We start from the raw sequence: 22,732 nt of genomic DNA on the forward strand, positions 1-22,732 counted from the left end.
TAGAAATAGGATGCATTTGTGAGATCTAATGAGGTTCCAGGACTAAAAGAAAGCATAAATGCATTCATATGCAACACTGTCACACACAAAAAACCTAGGACTGTTCATCCACACAACAAACAAGTGCTGAGAGGAGATCAGATTTCAAGCGAAACTTAAGTCACAAAAGTCAACCTTCCACTCTGTCAGACATAGCTAAAACAATGAAAGAGTTAGAAAGAAAAAACCTGCTATTCTAATAGCATCTTGAATGCCTTGCCATAGACAGAGACTGCATTTTTCCAAACTAGAATAGTGATGAACGGAAAAAAACCGAACCAAACCAAAAATATTCACCACTGTATCTACTCTCTGCAATAGTTCACCACTAATTTGTGTTTGATCAGCCTAAATTCTTACCAGACGCATTTTCTTCGGCTTCCTTATTAATAGCAGATTTATGAATATGCTGCATTAGTTTTAGCAGATCATGCCAACGTTTCTGCCTGTAGCAGGTCTGAATGTGTCCCAAGAACGTCTGATTTTTCTTTCTAGAAAATGTCTGAGAGAAGAGTTCTTCAAAAGACTCCCGCAGAGGCAGCCAGATCAGCTTGTTATCCACAGGCTTGTAACTGAAAAGAAGCAAAACAGTAATTATTTGTGGCACAGGAATCAGCATCTGTGAAATAACAAAACCAGTTACTGAAATAATATTATGCATGAAGGAGCCCTTTTTTCAGTTTTTTACCCAACTAATGAGCAAACTAAATTGCACATATTTAAAAGCACTCTACAAGTCAGTTTTATAAAGACATGACCAAACAGTATGTCCTCTGAATATCGTATTTGTATTGAACAGCTTAGCCATTTTTAAAGAGATCATGGTTTGTGCTTTTAAATTACTTGATCACATGCAGCTGTACACATAATTCAGCAAAATTGCTTCTTTTCTTCAGCAAGAACAGGGTTTCTGCATTCTAGCATACTTCTTATGACATTTATATGGCCACAAAACAGATACATGTCTAAAAACAATTTTGTGAGAACACAACTATACTTGTGGTAGAAGCTTGTTCCGACATTGCCAATTTGTTATGTAAAACAGACAAAACAGTAGTCAATGACTCACCCCCCTAATAGATCTGCCGTGTCACTTTGTTGGTTCATGTTGATAACCCTCAAATGATGACCTTGAAATAGAAATAGAAAGTACCATCAACTCATGGGGTTTTTATGTTTGTCATTTTTTAAATCATCTTCATATAAACTATCGTCTTCATAGTTTATTTACCTGTAATATTAGCAAGGTACTGAACAGTTGAGGTTTTGCCAGTTCCTGTTTCACCAACCAAAAGCACAGGCTCTCCTTTTACAACACAAACTGCAAGCTGTTCAATCAACACTGCAGATGGCCGTGTGGCAGCAAAGGTTTGTTTTGCTCTGAAAAAACAAAGGAAGCATCTCAAAACTAAGATTCATGAAGGGCCTCGTTTCAATTTTACCTTATTCTAAAGATACAACCTAGAAATTCAGGGTTTCCAAAGAACTTCCTGACCAGTAGAGTTAGTGCCAGATACTACAAAAAAAAAATCTCCCTTCACAAAGATAGGTTTCATTACAGTCTTATTACGAGAGCTATGGATCCATATTGTTTTGGAGAAACTCTAGCTGAAAAGAAGCTGAAAATCTCCATGCTTTAGCTGCCAGAAATATGATGCAGACAACCTTGAAGATGCACAAGGTAAAACTCGGAACATAAGAGGAAGAACTCATCACATTGATATTCTCACTAATGAAAGCAAGTTTGCATTTTTTCTAAATCCAGTGATTTCCAAACTATTCTACTGCACCACAAAATATTTCAATTCACATGTGTATTGAATATTCTACCTGTGTACAGTGAGAGCCTGGGTTTGTTTCTTCACTAGACGCACTCGTCCAACAGAGACTTCCTGTTCCCGTATTAGAATTTCCGGTTTGTAGAGTTCACAGAAGAACTCAACCTGTGAAGAAAGCATCAACATTTCTAATACTGATGTTGTAGACAACCTCACACTACAAATAATCATGCTATGCTAGAAGTATTACTTCACAGCAAGCTAATTCTTCATAAGACTTTATATTTTGCAGGTTTTATACTCTCATCACCTAAAATACCGCAGGTCTTCAAAAGTGTTACTGTCTGTACAAACACCTTTACTCTTAATAACTTGGTAATGGGTCTATGCCATCGCATTTTTCTTTCGTCTACTTCCATAGTAATCCAACTACAGAAACCTGAAACTGGGAACAGTTATCTTAACTAAGAATAACAAACCACCTCCTTCAAAAAAAAAATTTGGCCAATACCTCTGTGTAAACAAGGATATTTTGCCATTGGCAAAGTATAATACATTCCTATAGTGAAATAATGCAAAGAAAGAGGTATGAACAGGAAAATCCATAGAAGTTTCAGGGATAATTCTGTTCACCCAGCTGGCCAGTTTTTTCCATCTTAAAGTAACAAAGGAGAGAATTTTCTTCACAAATTTCTATAATCGGAAATAGCTGAAAAAGTAATGATTTAACTTAATTCAGCTATTTACATAACATGCTACTAATGTGTAGATAGTTACTAGTCTCTAAAGATGTACTTGATTTTGGAAACAAGTAGTAAGGAATGTCATGTTTCTCTCTGTTCTCAAAGTCCTTTAAGTGACTGAAGTTCACTGTAACCACCGAAGGAAAAAACCCAAATTCTTTACTCCTCTGTGCCTCTAGCAATATCATGTACTGAGGCAACTGTGCTGCTACAGCTGTGTGATCCTTCTTTAACACTATGAGGCAATTTGCAATCTTCTCTGAAACAGATTCACTGCAACTTTCACAGAAAAAAAAAACCCAACCAACACAGCCAAAACTAAAACAGGAGAAAGATACTATAGAGAGCAAAAAAAGTGTTTGAGGCAAAGAGATGAGCATAATTTTTAAGAAAAACAGCAGAATACTCATAAATCAATCACTAGAAAAAAATTTCTAGTCATAGTATTACCAATAACACAGCTCAACATACCTTTTTCTTGGAAATATTTAGTTTACTTCCAATAACTTTTGCCATTTTCTGTCTGTTCCCTTGGCTGGAAAGCATGGCTGTGAAACAGTCCAATGCCTGTTAAGAAGAAAACAAACATTTATTCAACATTTTTTTTTGTGATGATTTTGTATATATTTATATGATCTGACAAACACCATTTTAATTTATGAGTCTGAATTCAATCCAGCCACAGTAAATAAAATTCTCACTGTCAATGAATCAAGTCAAATAACGGAGTTCAAAAGGATACACTAAGAAACACTGTACTGTAGTGGGTTTCTACTTTACAATACCCAGTCACAGCAGCTATTTTTAGGTGAATGGACCAAAACAGAGAAGCAAGTAAGAAAATCTTTTATCTTGAAAATACCTCTGACTGATGAACAAACAGGAAATTCCAAAAAAGGAATGTAAATTAAGCCAGAGTAAAGAAGGCTTATATTAAAAGTAAAAAGAAAGACCTTAAAAACTTTTACTCTCAGTCATATGCAATCCCACCTCATATCAGTTATAACTATGCTAAAGTATATATATGACAGTGGTTAAGTGTGGATTGGCTTTCAGTACTACTGCAAACAATTTTCCAAGTAGGAAGGAAAGCCTCACAGACTGATCACAAACATTCTAACTACAGTTCAACTGCTTCAGCTAAAAGTAAGAGTCAATTCCCATCTCACATTCCCAAAGAAAGCATTTTAAGATTTGTGAGACAATGCTAGAATTTGGGTAAGCAATTTCCAGATCAAGTCTTACCGCACCTCCTGAAAAATATTCACTGCTGCGTTTGAAGAATTACTGTCAAAGTTGTAAGCAATCCTGCTGCACCAATTCAGTAAGTCTCTAAAAACAAAAATGAAAACATTTGGTACAGCAAGCCCAAATGCGTAGCACCTTCCTTCACATCCAGCTTAGGTGATGATTTAGTCTTCTAGCAATTGCACATTTAGCTGTTGTACAAGTTCTACATGTAAACAAGTTCACATATAAACAGGATGCTAATTCTAAAGAGTAGCTGAGCACATAGATCAGTGTTGCTTTCAGATACATTGCTTAAAAGAGAATACATACTCCATTTAACCATAAAGCAACTATGAAATTAAAAAAATGAAAAGCAACAAGCTTTTTGCCCAGAAAGGTCTTAATCCCTACTTTTTCAAGATACTGAATCCTTAACAACAAGAAGGAAACATCTCATTCCAGAAAAAGAATTGCTGTTTTAAAATTAGTGGCATTCTTATGCTTCACAAAAATATCAGGTGCTACCCAAGCCAAACCTAGTATTTACTGACTAATTAACAAAGCACTACTGGTTACAGAAATCCCACATGAGCAGAATTGACATTTGGTATGAGAGGAAGAAATAACCAAACATCAAGCTGCATTTCATCATAAAAGTTGTGAAATTATTACAATGCTACAGATCTGGATATTTCCAGCCATGTGTAAGTTAAAACAGTGTGTCTAATATGAAGTTATCTAAATAAGCAAATATATGGAATTGCTGAAAATGCTGTCTACTAGCTATTATGAGAACATTATATAGTACATTTCTGTCAACAGTCCTCAAGTAGTAAAACTGATATTATGTATTAAAATGAACTAAGAAGTAATCCATGTGGCTTGATACCAATTCAGTATTACATATAACAAAACCTACACATTTTCCTAAAAAAAATTACAGCAAATAGGAAGCCCTAAGCAGCTCAGATTGACATTTTTTAAGATACATTAATCATTATTTTTAAAGGAACACAGGATTTTTCCAGTTTTTATGAAATGCTGGTTTAATTTTATCACTTTTATCACTATTTTAAAAAAATTTAAGAAAAATAACAAAAATAAACTCTATTCTGCAGCTAGTTGACTAAACTTCCTTCCAATACACATATAAGACAAGACAACCTTAGAGAGAGTTCTCGCCCTTCCAGATTTGGTTTCCTATTTTCTGATCTTGATTCTGATGAATCTTCTGGTATGTGCCTGCCACCAGAAGTACTGTTTTCTGATGCCTGATACTTGTCTCCTGTAAGGTGAATGTAAATGTCTAGCAAGTGATCAGTTACAAGAGAAAGGTTGGGGTATCTCCTTTGAAGGACCTGGAAAAAACAGGAAAAAAACCCAAAAAAAATCACAAAAAATCTTTAGCATTGGAAGGCAACCACCTGTCCTCCAAATCTTATTAATAAGATACATTTCAATAGGTATTCAGGCTAGCAAGCTGCACAAAACCCCTCCCTTGTAATCTCTCATCTGAAGAAAACAAAGTCATTGTAATTTGTCTATGTATTTGGATGAAAAGTGATTTTTGCCAACTCAGCTCCACTCTAATTCATCTAATACCTTTGCACAAAGAATAATAGAAAGAAAATGCCTACAACCCTAACTGAACTCAAATCACGCTCCTACAACCTTAAAACTAATAACAGAAGTTTTTACCTCCTGTCCTCCTTTTTATGACTGAATTTTTTTGAGCATTCAAATTGTCTCTTCACTGTGCTGACAAAGCCACATTAAGGAGATTTTTCTTCCTTTGAGCTCAGTTCTCTCCATTAACGCTTGCCAATCAAAATTATTTCTTCCCAAAATAAGATTTTCCCAGATACAGACCGGAACATGGGTCCTACACTGACAAGCTGACTTTTAAGATTAACCAGAAGAACACGAGTCTACTTTCAAAACAAGCAAATGGTTATCTTCTGCCACTGTGTCATCTTCTACTACTACTAAAGAATCTTGCAGAGTGTTTGATTTATTTATTTTTGTGACCTGAGCTAAACAGTTACAAAAAAGGAACTAAAAGAACCTAGTGCTACATGACACATTTAACACCAAAGCTTCCTTTTTGCTTAAGGTTTTGAGCCCAAAGCCAAGTTTTATTTCAATATTATCCTCTGTGGAGGTCATCTTTGACATGGGTTTGGCCAGATAGGCTTTTATAATACTGTTGCCTAGAATTCCTGCCCCATGAGTCTCTTTGTAGTAGAAGCATTTACAGCAGATTATCTGCAGAGGCCTCTCCATGCACCTGCTTGTGTCTCCTCCAACAAAATCTGCAAGTAAGAAATTATGCTGCTCTTGCCCCATTCCTAACAACCAGCTGATAAATGCCAAAATGGAAACACACATATTTAGGGTCACACATAACCACGCTGGCTGCCAAACAAGTTCCAAGTACTGAATAAATAGTTTTGAAATACTATCTTCTTCATTCTACAAAAACCAAAACTTTATCCTCAACTATTCTGCTACAGACTATTCACCTTCTTTTGCCTTAGGCAAAGCTTTTCAAAAACCTGGATCCTCTTCTGAAGCTCTGTATCACAAGGACAATCTCCAGAGAATTCTGTTTTCATTTAAGGCCCAGGATACTTTAGTATTTTGAAGAACTACACAAAGCAAACATTCCCTAGAGATGCTAACAAAACACATCAATAGAAACAGTTATTTATAATTGACAACTGACAAACTACTTTTCCTCTCAACGCTTAGAAGCAAAGGATTGGAGAAAGCTCAGATTTTTTTTTTTTAAACTCTTTCTCTGTTTTTAAATCTGTGTGGGCTACAAAATGGCAAAGTAATTTGATTCATACACCCATTCAAAGTAGAACTGCGTTTCCCCAGGCAAATTCTAGCAAATCTGTCCAATTCACTTGAAATTCTTCTGGCAAAGTGCCCGTTTACTTTAAAATTGGTAGGACAAATCCAAAATAAGAGTGTACTGTGGAACTTCAGGATTAAAATATGGATCAAACGTATTACTGCAAAGCACTTATTACTCTTAATTGGAAGAGCTATTCACACACCACAGTAGAGCAACAGACACCATACCTCCTTGAGTTCTTCTTTGCTCATGTTATCCAGATGTATTTTGGTCCAGTACTTGTCCAGAAGAGCAGCATGGCTGCTTTGCTGCCTGTACCAACCTCCACCACAACTGAATATCCTAAATCAAAATAACATGAAGAAACACAGCATGTTGTATCTTGCTGAAGAACTCAAGATTCAGTGTATTCCTGTGCAAAGAACATATTGCTTAGAACACCCACTGTTTGTCACTGTATGACATACCCTACTATCTCTGCTTTTCAAATTATTAGGGTTTTTTTATCATGTTTTTTTCAAGCCGTAGTGCAAAAATCTCATCGGAGCTACTTACAGAAAAATGACAGATGATAATTTAAGTATATCAGAAGCAACATACAGAATCCTTTGTCAAAAGGGGAGCCTGAAAGAAGTGGCCTCGGAAATACCTTACACAGATCATAAAGGATCTGTGCTCTCTTGCAGAGATGCGGGAAAACCATGTGTAGTCCCTGTCCCCTTCACAGTCTTCCCTGATTATTTCTCCTCATTCTTCAAGCTCACAGTCCTTTACACTATATATTTTATTCCATGCCTTTTTTTTTAAGTATACAAATAACTACACAACCATATATTATACTCATGGCAGAACTGGCCTTGCACACACAAAGAATTACATACCAGGTTTGTGGTTTGTATTTTGTTTTCTGGTGGGTTTGTGCACTGTTTGGGCTTGGAGTTTTGGTTTGATTTTTGGTTTTATTGTTGGTTGGCTGGCTAAATAATATTCCACAGCTGGAAACTGCAACAGGCTTACTGAATCTGCTCTAACTAGCCCAACAGGAACTATATGTTGCTATACAAACTGTTAACCAAGTAAACAGAAAAAGATGATTTTAGGAGATGAGGCAATCAAAAGCAAGTTGAATCCAAAAAACTCAACTCCAGAAAAAACAGACCAAATAAATCAAAGGTAATTACAAATTAATGGAAGGAAGACAAAAGCAGGAAAAGTTATTATGCTTTGAGAAAACTACAAAACATTTGAAAACCATTCCCCTTCTACAGATCCTAATCTTCAATCTTAACACAGTATTATGTCCTAATACACAAAAAGAAATTTTGACATGTGATGCCTGAGCCATTACTACAGTGAAACTGTCAGGGATAATATCTAAAATCTTTTTTCTGGTTAGAAAACATTACAAACTTATACTGACACAAAATTTTCACTAATTGGATTTTCTAAAAAAAAAAATTTCCTTCCATTTCTCTTCCATGATTCCCAAATAAAATAACTTCATCCTATTATAGATGCAAGATTCAGTTAAAATTATTTATGAAATTCTTAAAAAAAAAATTCTTCCAAGTGACACATGTATACAATTGCTCAAGGAGGTGGAATGAAAAATAAAACTGAGGAAACTAAACACAGTAGTCAGACTACCAACCACCCTAATATCAGCAAAACTTAGAAATATTTTACGCAAGTGCCGATAAAACTAGCAAGTCAAGACACCTTGTGAATATAAATCATAAGCCTTCTTCACACATTAATTGCCAAGAGTGTTATTTTGTTTTGGTGAAGGGTTGATTTTGTAGGGTTCCCCCTGCAAATTTTATTCCCTTCACCTTGTTGAAGTGACCTTTCTGTACAAAGATTGGATTCACCCAGTAGTAATATAAGGCTGCTCTGAAGTGAAAAAATTCCTTTAACAACTTCTGTGGCTTCTATTGCTTGTTAATTGGGAATTGCTAATTTAATCCTGCCCCAGTACCTTGCACTTGCTGTCTTTGACTTAAAAATAGGATATCTATGCTCTTAATCACATTTAACTTTACATGCCTACCTCCTGGTTGCAAAAAACTGGAATCCTGATGCTACTTTTAGACAGTCACCACGACCGGGAATTACCAACTCTCGTTTTTCCAAAAGAGGAATCAGCACAGAGATCTGGAGAAGAGAATTTATACAAGCTTTTGTTGTGAAACATCAACACAGCACACCCATCCACACTCATTTCACACTTGAGATGCTACAGTACTTCCCCAGAGCACCACTACATTCTCAGTAACTACCATTCCTGCAGATTGCACTTCCAAGTGATGCTAACTGGAATTGTGGAGTCTCTTGTAATTTTAACCATCATTGGGAGTCAGAGGTATGTTTCCCTATCTTCTTTCTCCTATATCCAGATTTAATAGAAGAGAATAGAAATAACATTCTTTACAATGCAAGTCCAAATCAAAACTATTTATCTTGAATTGTCAAATCAATTACTAGAGACTTTCTCCTTAGAAGCATGAGAAACCTTATATATCTGCCTAAACAAATATGACCTGCATTTCAAAGTTGATTCTCAAAGTTCATTATGATTTGTCAGCGTATACCCTGTCACCCCCAGGAGAATTCAGTATCAATTTGAAGAATCTATCCTTCCACGCAGAAGGACAGCAACAACGGTAGGAGAAAAGGGAGGTAAGCACATAGACTTTGATACAGGAAAAGGAGACAGGATGTCCACAGGGAGCACCTGAAGAAAGGGACAGATGAATGCAGGATACTACTCAGGACATGATTATGATGAGCACAACGAGCTGAGTTCACAGAAGCAAGTAAGCACTTGACCCTCTAGCAATGAAAAACTCTAGTATATGCAATCAGTATTTCTTGGATTTCTCATAAATATCGTATGTTTCAGAAGCCTAGAAACCCAATAAACAAGCTGTCAGGTTACTTAGTCACACAAAGGAGATGCTTTATAGAACAGATATAAAAGAAAACATCTGCAGAACACCCAGCAGATCTATACAGAAAAAGACCTCTATGACACTGTCCTTGCAGAAGACATGCTTTCAACAGTCATTACTTCAAAAGGGAAGCATGACAGTTTAACAAGTAGTAGTTCTGGAGCTAAAACCAGGAAATCTATTAAAAGCTATACACAAAGCATTTTTTAAATTCAAGACAGAGGTAAGAAGTGTATAAAAAAAAACCCAAAACCATGAGAGAGAACACAAAAAAAGAAATCTTATTATCAGCACCACTCTAATACAGTGATTACATCCGCTGGTGTTTGGAGCCACATCTATTTTCAAATAATAAAACATGATCTAAAAGATACATCACTCATTATGAGTGTCCAGCCAAATCTTCAAAATGAAACATGGCAGCAATGGTAGTGTCATGACTACTCTAATGACAAAAACTAATGCAGCATGCTAATATGTGAATGAAGACAACATACCATTCTTTTTCACCCTTTTTAGAGAGGGGCAGCATTTTCAGCATGCTGCAGCAGAACACACAGCACTTAAGACTCCAAAAATTGCTCATACAGGTCTTAAGTCCAACACTTAACAAAAAATAAATCTACATACCACATCCAGAGGGGCATAATCAATGTCCTCCAGAAGTATCCAGTGACCTTTGGTAACAGCTTGCGTCAAGGTTCCAGGTTGCCATACAAACTCCCCTGGTACATCTGTGCAACGATACATTCCAAGCAGTGTCTATGACAGAAATAAATCAGTAAATTACAGGTCTGTTCATTACATCCCTTAAAAACTCAGAGTGAAAACATCTCAGCAATAGTTAAGAGCAACATTATAGAGTTGGGGGTTGTGCAGTCTTTGGTGAAAAGTTAAACATATCATTAGAAAATTAAGTCCGTGTTTTAAGTAAAAATTGTTTGATCATACTACAATAAAACATTATCACTTACCTTACTATCAGTTTGATCCCCAAGTTGGACTTTCAAAATATGAGGTGCCTTTGTTCTTCCTGTAACAGCTGCCAAATATTCAATTAAAAAAGTCTTGCCACATCCTATTGGTCCTTCTAATAAAACAGGACTCTGATATGCTACAGCGATAGCAAGGTTTTGAAGATTTGTGAAGGCAGATTCAACCAAAACGAAATGGTTGGTGTTATCTTCCTGTTGAAGCAAAATGTGAGTTACTACATTGAAATTGTTACTTTTTGTACAGGTTGTATAACAGAACAGTCAGGAAAGCAAGTCTGACAACTGAAAATTTTGGTCTACGGATCTGTCAACACATATCACAAAATAAAGGACTGTAAAGCTGTATATAATGACAGCTATTAAAACAGATTTAATCAAAAATCTACTATAGGCAAAACATTTAATAAATTATATGTACCATTTGTTCCCAAAGGGAGTTCACGCTAAGTTGTCAGTACAGGCATGGTAACTATTCAATCACAACACACGTCAATCAAATAAAACTCGCAATAAGTCAAATTAAGTCATGACAATGGTTCCAAGTCACAGGACAAATGAAACAGCAATTAGACTTAGATGATATGAATATTTAAGCTGAAGTGTTGCATTTATTACTTTCTGCACAGGCCAAGTTATAAAATCATTAAGTTCAATGCATATGGAAGCAGAAAAAAGGGTAAATTCATTAACATTTTTATTTTAGTCAAATGCAATGAATATAGTATATTCAACAGTAGTTAATCAATGCTACAGAGTCTCCAAATATTCTTACTCTCCTATAGTCACTTACAGATCCGCATATGGTACAAAGATTAGTGCTTTCCGGCTGAAAGCCACAGAGAAAAACTGGAGTACATACCACACCAAAACAAGTGTCCTGTATTTCATGTTTGATTTTCTTTTCAGATATACTTTCACATACTTCTCTAGTAACAGTGATAGTTTTTCAGAGTATGTGCCTTCTCTCAGCTTGCTTCTGCAGTTTCACCAAACCTCCTCAGCTGTCACTGTAACCCCAGTGCAACTGAAACTACACTGCATACCAGATCAGTGAAATACCTGCAGCTATTAAAAAACAAAAGGATGCCTTTTGGGGAAGTTCTCTCCTCCCTCACCATGCTGAAAGTATTTCAGCAATCCAGTTTATAGCATGGCCTATCTTCAGCACAATTGTAGCAGCAATGGCTCTGGCACAGGAATAAGAATTTCCTCAAACAGTTCAGTTACCCCTGCTACAATGAATTTCAAACTACACCCTCAACCCTATTAAGAAAAAGCTAGAATACAGAAAAATTCAGCTACAGAAGTTGGAGTGGGGAGAGGGAACAATTTGGGAGGAAATTCCTCTTTCCTTGCTTCTGCTACTCAAGAAATTCTCAACAATGGTAATCTTCATACATTTCTTTGTCCTTCATTTGCAGATGAGCACTGCAAATTTGAATAATGTTCATCTAAGAGCTCAAAATGTAGCCAAATGCAGAAGAATAGTCAAAAATACTGGCTGCAGCTACAGTGAACTACCTGAATAGATCAAGATGAACTAGGTCTCAAGAGGAAAAAAAAAGGTTAAATACTTTTTGCTCAGAAACGTTTACACCTTTGGTGGACTTCTTAAAACTGAGGCACTACATTCTGCATTATACTTCAGTCAAAAGAAATGGAAAAAGTCAGTTCTTGCTCCCTTTCCTCTCCCCTTCTTCTGCCTTCTAAACGAGTAAGCAGCAGCCTTCTTTCTTTTGTTTTTACGAGGAAAACTAAAAATATGTTTTGAGAAAGGCTGTTTATAAGATGCCTGTATAGCACAAAAACTATTTCAATGTAGGTAGACTACTCAGCTATGGAATATTACCCCATCTTGGGCTGAAGATACTGTGTAAGACTGAATTTTCTTTTGCAGCATGTTTACACATGCTACATGAAGATAAAATGAAAAGCACTACTATGTCTTCATTGCTTCATTCTACTGCAGAGCTTCTTTGCAGTGTCACAATACAAAACACTAGCTTATGGCACCCATCAAGAAATCTAAAGACGTACAATATTACCCATAGTATCTCAACACTATTTGAGCAGGAAATAAAGTCAGTTCACTGCATTTGAGTTACATACCTGCCCTTCAGAAACAAGTTGTAGTCTAGGCAGCACAATACCACAGACAGCTACTACGTTTGCAGAGAGATCACCCGACACAATATGTCCTTGCGTATACTGCAGTTCTTTCTCCTTTTGCCAAAATGAGGAGTCTGGATTGGCCAAAACAAGGGCTCGTTCCACATTGTGCAGCCGAGATTCTTCTAGAAGCCTGTGAAACCCATGCTTATTAGCTCAACTGAAAGCCATCAACAAAAAATTAGTGTTTAAAATTATAAAAGTTCCTACTTTAGTCTGAAATGTATCAGCTCCTCAGGACTGAATATCTTCTTCAGGAATGACAATTTATGCTCATCATTCATGCATGTAACCAGAGCAAGACAGTTTGAAGTATACCTAAAAATCATATTTAGAACAAAACATGTCAAAACGTTGTCTTAAGAAATTTAGTTTGACAAAACTATAAACCAAAATAACACATTTGGAAAAATAGGCAGAAAACTTTCTTCATAGATATTATTTTAGTGCTATGCTTAACATTCTTAAAACTCAAGAGAAATACCTCAATTCTATCATGGCATACTTTATCATCTATACATCAAATAGCTAACCTTTCTCCAAAGGACTAAATGATCAAAAGAAACACAGCAAAAGGAGAGCACTTTTTCAAAGAAAATTAAAGTCAACAGGAGGCAAAAATCAAGTATTCTTTGCACGATTATTTTTTCCTTCTCCTACCATTCCCCTTTCAGATTTGTTTTCTATTTTATGCTACTTCTAAAATAACCCAAACACAATGAACTTGAGCCTCAGTGCCAAGCGTTGACTTCATTACTACATAAAGCTGTGTTGCAACAAAAGAACACTTCATACAAGTTATGCATACACTTTTCATTATTGTACCACTGATTTTATCTTCCAAGAATAAAGCTTTCAGTAAGCTTAGTGGGAAAGATACTGCCAGAAGACAACTGGTTCAGGACAAAATTTAATTCAGATCATTCATTTATGTAACACTATTAGCTGAATACTATGTAAGTCAATTCCAGTCTATAAATTGGGAATTCTATTCTTTCTCTAATAATCTATAAGTGTGTTGTCATCCTGAAGAGCTTCATAAATGCGCAATGGATTTGACAATATCCCTGTTCCTGTCCTTCTCAAATTACACACCTTATTTTAAAACTGTGCTATCAACATAATTCTGAATTTGGTTTTTTTAATTAAAGAGACCACTATTAAAGACCTTCTATTAAATAAACAAAATGCCCTATCAATGCCACTACTCACAAACCAGATTATATGACTAAGTTGAAGCCCTGCAGGCAGACATCTACATTAAATATCTGACCAAAACCACATGCAAAGTCTGCAAGAAGGCCAATTAAGAAGTATAGCTTAAACAAGCTAAACTCTACAGTGACCGAGATGCCTATATACAAGTAACAGGGAAAAAAAAAACCTCATTAATAGGACCTCAATGCAGAACAGTATATTCTCTTGTGACTTTGAGTGAGAGCAGATTCACCTCTACTTTCTTCTAGGATAACAGGCTAGAACGCATGCAATACAGTAACAAGCTCAGAGTCCATGTTCCACTAAATTCAACATTTCCCATTAATCCAACTTGGGCAAACTGAAGTTATTTGAAAAGATTCTTCAGATCACAGTTTTAAGCATGGCTAAGAGCTAGCCTACATTTCACTCTGATGGATCCCTGCAGCTGTCAAAAGATCAAGAAGCACAGGTACAGATTTTTCCAGTATTATTTGAAGATTTCCTCATTGCATCTGAACATTGTTAAATACAAATCAAGATACAGATAAGTCTTTTTCAGCTGAGAAAATTTGAGGATTTTAACTCACCAACGGACTAGAGTGTCATGACTCCTTAGGAGTGGAATACACACACTCCAGTCCCACAATTCTCGGAAAACTGATTGCTCCTTTTGTAAAAATCTATAGGCTGCCTCCATGAGGTCCCGTAACTTCATTCGTCTGCGTCCATATCGGATTGTGTTTGCATCTGAGGTCTCCAAGAAAAGCCTCTGGAAAACTGGTGATGTATCCTTAAAATATCTCAAAGCAAACCTATGTAACAAAGAGAAAAAAAGAGATGGAACACAGACACTTAAGACCAAGGAAAGGAAAACAGCCACTAATAAAACTGTCAGAACAGAGGTCCTGGAATAGTAATTGACTGTATACTGAGAACTAAGGCCTATATTTAACTTTGTCCACTCTTGGGAAAGACTACTTCAGCAATCAGCTGACAACAGATACTTTACCTTAACAGAAATCATTACTTAATTGAGAGGAAACAGTACTGCCTTTGGTGAAATCTTTGAACGACCGTTTACTGAAAAAGTAATATCAATTCCTACTTAGATAACTTTGTACTCACTCTACTGGTCTGCAGGTCTAATATTAAATGCAGAATTTTGGTTGCGAGCAACTTTCATGCCAGCTGTTTTACTTTTCTTTTGATCATTAAGATGAAAATCACATTAGATCTTACAAGACAAATTAAATAACATGGATTTTAGATTCTTCTTCTAAATCATTCTTTCAATTCGAAACACATTTCTTATTGTGGGAGACGATCCAAACTTTAACAACACTTCTCACCACAAATAAAAACTGACAAGAAGGTACTCGCTAAGTCCAAATGCTGCACAAAGAGACATAACATTACTTACGGCAAAACATCAGGGTGGTCAGCAACCAGCTTGCTCATGGCTACACAAAGCCTTTCATGCCGATCATGGTTGATTTGGCCACCAGCTTTAATGGCTTCTGCATTTCTCTCCAACAGATCCAACAAGACTGGCCGAACTTGACGGCCAATCAATAGAGTACATTCTTTATCCAGTAATAACTGCGCTAAAGTATCAAGGATGCATTGTCTATCTTGGTGAGTCCAAATCTAGAGGAATGGAAAGCAAGCATAGATTAAAGAGAATTATGTGGACTTCCAACTTCAGAACTATTCATGAAGGATTTGCAGTGAATTATACAGGAGTAAATATTAAAAAGAAGACAGATTCCCAATGGAAGTATTTGCTTGACATACTCCCCATGTTTTGAAAAACTGGAAAACAGGATGAGTGACATGCAGAATGACATGCTAAACAAGAATCACAAAAAAATCCTAAAATTATATTTTAAGCTCAAAGATAAAGCAAATATTTTAAAATATTTTTAAAAGAATAAGTAAGGAAAGTGTTATAACAACTAATACATCTTTGTTAATAGATTTCTTATTCAACAGCTTGGTCTCACAAGAGCCACAAAACACTTCAGAAGTTCAGTTCTTAAAAACAGTGAGTTGCATTGTGTTCACTAGCTCTTTTCAAAAACACAGCATTCAATCCATCATGATTACAGCTGTATTTCCCTATTTCTGACAGCAATTATAGTGAGCAACACTCTTCATAAGAAGCAGCCTGCATCTGCAGATTTGAAGTTGAGATTTCCTTTTTCTTGCTTTTATAAAAAAATGGTCCAAAAAAAACAATATCAGGCTGTCAAATAGACAGAAAACATTCACATCTGCTAAGAAAACAGAAAAAAAAAACCTTAACCCACCACAAAGACACCTCCCTCTTACATCCCCCTTCAACATTTCTAACTTAGTTACTAAAGAACAACAACCTATGCTTATGCTTCAATTCCTCTGGACTTTAAGCTCATGTTATTACCCTAGCATGTCTCCATTTCTGTGATGTTTGGCATATAATGCAGTATAAGTAATTCTGGTTTGTGAAAAATCATGATTATGAATTTGCCCTGTAGCGGTTTTGCTCTTTAACTTTGACCTCCCTGCTCTCCTCTCTCTTGATAAGTGAACCCTTATCCCATCAAGACAATTTTATCCTTCTGGGCAGACAGTTGTAAATACCACTAAGCAAGTCAGCTTTCAAAACAAAACAAGCTACAACTAAACTCCTGCAGAAACACCCCACAATTCGGGTAGTCTTTCATTATAGCAACATGCGGAGTCAATTTCTGCTTCTCTTTGACTTTTGTTACTTAGGTAAAATCTGCTCCTGGGTCTGCGGATGGGATGCTTTCATTATTACAAGATAAACAGACTGCAGAGGTCCTGCACACTGCCTTTGAAAAGGTGACCTCCTAACAATACTCCACTGTCAACATTCTTCCAGAATATGTGCATGCTTGTTCCAGATTCTTGTGTATCCTGATCTTGAAAAGATATTCATTCCCTAACAAGAAACTGCAGTGTATACACTACAAACAAACCTATGACATTTAACTGCAAGTAGTTTCTAACATGCTTTGTATTTCTTTGTACAAAACATGATGTAAGTTTATCTTCCTCTCACCTAACGCTGCAGCATCAAAAAAACCTTTAAAAATAGACCTGAAGGTCTGCATCCATCAGAGCAAGCAAGATGCTGTTCATTACTGGAGATCAGATTTTGAGTGGCAAAATGATAAGACAAGCTGTTCAAAGGCAGCATGGCTCAAAAGAATTAGAGAAACTCCACTGTAAAAAACCAAAAACCTTCATTTGCCAAACCAGTTACATCTTTGGCTACCCAAACAGGCACAAGAGGCTTCATTTTTTTAACCAGAACTTTCAATATCAAATAAAAGGAACAGTTAACAATACATTAGTAATAAAATAATGTGACTGACTCAGTAATATTCTGTAGTTACATGACTGCTGTACAACAAATCCATTCCATTAGCAATTTTGTGAGAGCAAGCAGGTTTTTTTAATCACCGTGTACAGTACCCTTAGGACACATAGAACAGTTCAAAAAACTCACAGCAGCAACTTTCTCATTCTACAAAGAGACTGCCTGTTTGATTTCAGAGCCCTCCAGAGTCTAAATTAAAAATTTTATGGACAAGAACACTGTTAGAGGGGATTTCTAACTAAAGGCAGCTTTGTGAATTACCCAACTACCTCAATCAGCAGCAAAGGACAGCTGATCTAAAAGTATTTCATTCTAGCATTCAAAGCCAGGACAGTAAGTCTGCATCCACAGTTCAAAACAGCTGCTTTAAGAAAGCATCACTAAAGACCATCCCTCAAAATACTGACTATATACACATTGCCTATTATTAATGCAAGTGACATTAAACAGAAACACAGCTAGGACCGAGAACTGAAGTCAAACAAGATCCATGTTGCTCCTCTAGCAGTATGTTGCATATCTCCTTCCCAGACTGCACAGTACATTTACTCACATGGTACAGAACCACTTATGAAGAACTGGCTCAATAAAAAACCCAAGACTACTAAGAGAAAGAATCACGGCAAGGAACAATCTGGGCCTACATGAATGCCACATTTCTGATCATAGCTCATGGGTGCTTCCACAGAACATTACATCATGCGTAGATTTAACAAAAGGATACTTCTAAAGGGTGGGAGGGCACAAGAGCAGGGGAAATCCTTCCTTTCTAACACAGGAACACGTTCTCAGCTCTGTTCCCTCACACAGCAGTTCTCCTGCACAGCTATACAGCAGTAATCATCTTGGCAAGATGATCCAAATTAATCCTTCTTCCAAAGTCTACCACTGGGTGGGAAAGCTGAACGGATTTTCCACATCAGCACACTCCCTAGGTTCAGGATAAGAGACAAGAGAGAGGCGTGGCTTAGCCTTGAGAATCAGCAAAAAGAAAACAGACTAGGACCACTCATTTTGGCAGATGTCCAGTTCAGTAAGATAAAGCAAAACATGAACCTGCACTCTTCTTACAGCAATCAAGGTATTTATTAACAGACTGTTTCCCAAAAATCACAGCTCTTCAAAAACTAGAAGCAGGAGAAGGTAAGAATACACTCCAGGGCAGAAGTACAACATACTCTCCCTTATTTATAATGCTAAATAATGTAAAGCCTAAATAAAAACTAGAAGTCTTATCTCATGAAAAAAACAGTCTTCCTTATTTGCCTGGACATCAGGATGTTTTTCTGACAGCTGATGAGTAGCTGGGCAAATTCGGGACAGCTAAGTCATCTCTTTTTCCTGACATACTAAAATAAAGGAACAAAGACACTTGCCATAAAATGCTATGACTGAAGGGCTATTAATAAGAACTCGGCATTATTATTAAAATAATTCTCACTCCTACATAGAAAAAAGAAAGGCAAAATGAAGGATGCCAAGCTAAAACACCAACAGAATAGAACAAGAGAGACCTTATTACTCTCTACAACTACCTAAAAGGAGGTTGTGGAGAGGAGGGAGCTGGCCCCTTCTCCCAAGTGACAAGGGACAGGACAAGAGGGAATGGCCTGAAGCTCCGTCAGGGGAGGTTCAGGTTGGATATCAGAAAAAAATTCTTCACAGAAAGAGTCATTGGGCACTGGAACAGGCTGCTCAGGGAGGTGGTTGAGTCGCCTTCCCTGAAGGTGTTTAAGGAAAGGGTGGATGAAGTACTTAGGGACATGGTTTAGGGAGTGTTAGGAATGGTTGGACTCGATCCAGTGGGTCCTTTCCAACCTGGTGATTCTGTGATGGTGGGCTGAAGATCTTCCGCTCACTTAAAACAGTTCCACAGACAGAAAATACACAAAGAGGACAGGTTTTTTTATTTATATCTTTCAGTACATGTACAGCACTTAAAACTGTAGTGGATGGGAAGGGGCAGATACCAATAAGGATATTTTTGCAATGAAGTTCCATTCCTACTACAAATTTAACCTTCACAATAAATGAACTCCTCTACCGAAATTACACCATAATAGGGAACCAAAAAAAATGTGTTTGCACAAAATCTGTATTTGGAATTCTAGCCAGGAAGATGTTCTGATTTCAATAGACCTTTGGTAACGGAACCAAAAGCACGTTCCAGCACTTTGCAGAGCCCTACTACTTATACACTTTGCTTAAATTATCCAAAAATAGAAAGGCAGGAAACAGACTGGCTTAGAGAGTTTTTCATCCCATTTTCCTCATTTAAGAGCACAGAAATTTCCTGTACCTTTGCAGAGTTAAATGGTGCACAAATACATAGAAGTCTCTATTTCTATCACATATTGATGTACAGGGAGCAAGATCACCATGCAAACAATGCCTTATTATTAATCTCAAAATGCTGTTCCTTACTGAGCAGTGGTGGGCATGTTCCATCAGCAGCAACTTAGGAACACTGAAAAAATTAGTTGCCAGAAATACAGTGAAGCAGCAGGGCAAACAGAGGTCTTTATTTCCAGAACAAATGCTTCCTAAGCTAGATACAAAGCCAATGGTAGGAAATCGGGTATGATGACTGGAGCCAGTGGTTGTTTAAGTGACAAGATAACATTAATGTTCTGTTTGTACCCTCAAAGCTTGGAAACAGCAATTCAGTTTTCAAAATAACAAGTCACTGCTCATTAATGTGCTGTTCCAGACTCCCTCTATGTAATTTTTCTTTAATAATTTCCAATGTAGCAACACTTTTAAACCTGAAGCATATCTCTTGAAACAGTCAGCAGAAAGGAAGGGTCATAGTCTCTTTCCCAGTCCCAGATCTTGGTGACTCACTTCTAGTACACCATTCTATCAGTCTGCTACATCACATATCTGCATCACCCCATCTCTATTCCTCAGCTGTTTCTCTTGAATAGCAGTTCCTCATCACTGCTTCCCACCAATTAGCATCAACTCTCAAACACAGGAATACATATTCACATCAATTTTACTTTGATCTTATGATTTACAGTAACAGAAGAAAAAAAGCCATCTGCCTACCAACAGGGAACCTTGACTACCAACTACCAGCATGAAAGCCTTCCCCAACCATAGATAAGAGACAGCAATTCTGACTGAAAGCAAATATCCTAAAAAAAATATTTAAGCTTTTCATCTTCAAACAACTGGGACGCTTCCTAGACACTCAAACAGAAACATGGATTTTGAGTCCCATAACTTGGGGGCTTCAAAAGCTCTATCACGAAAAGTACTAACTATATGACATCTGATGTGCTGATATCCCGTTATTATGCTTCTTCAAGTATTACAGATTCAGAAGTTACCTAGGGCTCAACTCCTCTAGAAAGCAGACCTGCTTTTCACAGTTAAAGCAGCCAAAGCATAAAAATAGTTGAAGTAGTAACATACTTTCACTGCATCACAGTGACTAAAAAAAAGTAAACTGTAAAAAATCCAGTCCTCCATCGTTTTTACCCCACGTGCTGGTTTAAAACACTTAAAGAAGATATCACATACTGTCAGGGTAACATGCTGCAGCTAAGGGACTAGAAACAATCTTAGGGCTTGCAAGGACATGCAATCTCTTGCTATCGCCCTTGTACAGCCTCACTCCAGGGCACACTGAAGATACCGCAGGTTTCCACTGAGGGACAAAACACCTCCAGAGGAAGAAGGAGGGGTGCAAGGGGACAGGAGAGGACCAGTCTCACAGAGCTCCACTGGTGCTCCCTGAAAGAATATCTCCTAAACACTCAAATAGAAACATGGATTTTGAGTCCCATAACTTGGGGGTTTCAAAAGCTTTATCATGAAAAGTACTAACTATATGACATCTGATGTGCTGACACCTTGTTATTACACTCCAAGATATATCGCAGATGCAGAAATTACCTGGGGCTTAACTCTCCTGAAAAGCAGGCCCGCTTTTCACAGTTCAAGCAACCAAAGCATAAAACCAGTCAAGGCAGGAACAAGCTTTCAAGGCATTACAGTGACTAAAAAAGGAAATAAACAGCAGGAAATCCAGTGCTCCGTGGTTTTACCTTACATGCTGGTGCTCCGTCGTTTTACCTTACATGCCGGTTTAAACCAATAAAAGAAGACAGCAAACAACATCAGGGTAACGTGCTGCATCTAAGGGACTAGAAACCAGCTCAGTGCTTGCAAGGACGTACAATCTCTTGCTATCACCCTTGCTATTCAGTCTCACTCCAGGAACACTGAAGATACCACAGGCTTTCACTCCCGAGGAAATACAATGGGAGGGGGATAGGAGAGGACCAGACTCACGGGGCTCCACTCGTGCTCCCTAAAAGGATATCTCCATCTCCTACCGACACATAGAATAGTTAGGGTTGGAAGGGACCTTAAAGATCATCCAGTTCCAACCCCCCTACCAAGGGCAGGGACATCCCACCAGAAAAGGGTGCCCAAGGCTTCGTCCAACCTGACCTTGACCACTCAAACAGAAACATGGATTTTTGAGTCCCAAAGGGTGTCCACACCGCAGATTCGCACTGAGGGTAAAATGCCTCCCAAGGAAATGCAATGCGAGGGGCGCGAAGGGACAGGCGAGGACCAGCCCCGCGGAGCTCCACTCACATAACCCCGAAAGGGGCGGAGAGGGAGAGAAAGAGCCACAAGCCCGTAGGGAAAGAAGGGAGAGAGCGAGCGGGGAGGCGAGGGAGCGGAACAGAGTAATTAGAAGAGGACAAAACGGCGGGGAGACAAGGCGAAAGGCAGGACGGCGGAGACCTGCCCGAAGGCAGAGAGAGAGAGAGAGAGAGAGAGGGGCAGGGCGTGCTGCCGCCGAGCCCCGCTCTGCCCACTCACCTGCTTCGCCAAGAACCGGCTCAGCTCCGCGCTGCTCTTCTCGTTCCTGCGCGCCACCAGCTGCAGCGGCTCCGCCAGCCGGAACCGCAGGTCGGCCGCCATCCGGAGCGGGAGCAGAGCTGAGAGGAGCGGCAGGAGCGGCCCGGGCGCCGCAGCACGTGGGGCCGCTCAGCGCCAGCTTCCGCCTCGCCGGCAGCGTCACCCACGCGCGACGTCGCCGCTTTTATATGGCAGCCCGCCCCCGCCACGTGACGGCACCTCACCACTCACGTGACTACAACTCCCGGCATGCTCCGCCACAGTCGGTGTCTGCCCACCCTCTGCGCCACTGGTGCATGCTGGGAGTTGTAGTCTCCCACGAGCCGCCCCCTCTGCAGGGGATAGCTCCGTCCGGGAGTCGAGCGAGTATCTGCGGTTTTCTCAGGGCGCTGGAAGGTCGCGTGTGCGGAGCTCCCCTTGCTGTTCCCCATCTCCCACGGAATTCACTGCCATTGTAGCCAGGGCAGTCGCCCTGAAGCCTTTTCAAGGCAG

The 22,732-nt window shown here is 38.3% G+C and overlaps 1 protein-coding gene across 2 annotated transcripts in view; it reads right to left on the reverse strand.

Moving 5' to 3' along the window:
- Window positions 1-22,338, reverse strand: part of LOC104068234 (LYR motif-containing protein 2) — a 109,313-nt gene extending 86,975 nt beyond the window's left edge. The window contains exons 1-16 of one of the 2 annotated variants that reach the window (XM_054061537.1): window positions 22,202-22,338; window positions 15,389-15,615; window positions 14,556-14,780; window positions 12,979-13,086; window positions 12,709-12,901; window positions 10,579-10,791; window positions 10,235-10,366; window positions 8,704-8,807; window positions 6,881-6,995; window positions 4,955-5,148; window positions 3,811-3,892; window positions 3,032-3,127; window positions 1,870-1,982; window positions 1,271-1,419; window positions 1,109-1,169; window positions 400-611 (exon numbers count right to left, since the gene is read on the reverse strand). In XM_054061537.1, coding sequence (XP_053917512.1) covers window positions 400-611; window positions 1,109-1,169; window positions 1,271-1,419; window positions 1,870-1,982; window positions 3,032-3,127; window positions 3,811-3,892; window positions 4,955-5,148; window positions 6,881-6,995; window positions 8,704-8,807; window positions 10,235-10,366; window positions 10,579-10,791; window positions 12,709-12,901; window positions 12,979-13,086; window positions 14,556-14,780; window positions 15,389-15,615; window positions 22,202-22,303 — 2,326 coding nt within the window. In that variant the 5' untranslated portion in view covers window positions 22,304-22,338. Of the gene's footprint in view, window positions 1-399; window positions 612-1,108; window positions 1,170-1,270; window positions 1,420-1,869; window positions 1,983-3,031; window positions 3,128-3,810; window positions 3,893-4,954; window positions 5,149-6,880; window positions 6,996-8,703; window positions 8,808-10,234; window positions 10,367-10,578; window positions 10,792-12,708; window positions 12,902-12,978; window positions 13,087-14,555; window positions 14,781-15,388; window positions 15,616-22,201 lie in introns of those variants that run through there. The other variant, XM_054061538.1, reaches the window with a different exon arrangement.
- Between the last annotated feature and the right edge of the window lie 394 nt (window positions 22,339-22,732).

Source organism: Cuculus canorus, chromosome 3 (assembly GCF_017976375.1).
Source record: "Cuculus canorus isolate bCucCan1 chromosome 3, bCucCan1.pri, whole genome shotgun sequence".
NCBI classification, from domain to species: domain Eukaryota; kingdom Metazoa; phylum Chordata; class Aves; order Cuculiformes; family Cuculidae; genus Cuculus; species Cuculus canorus.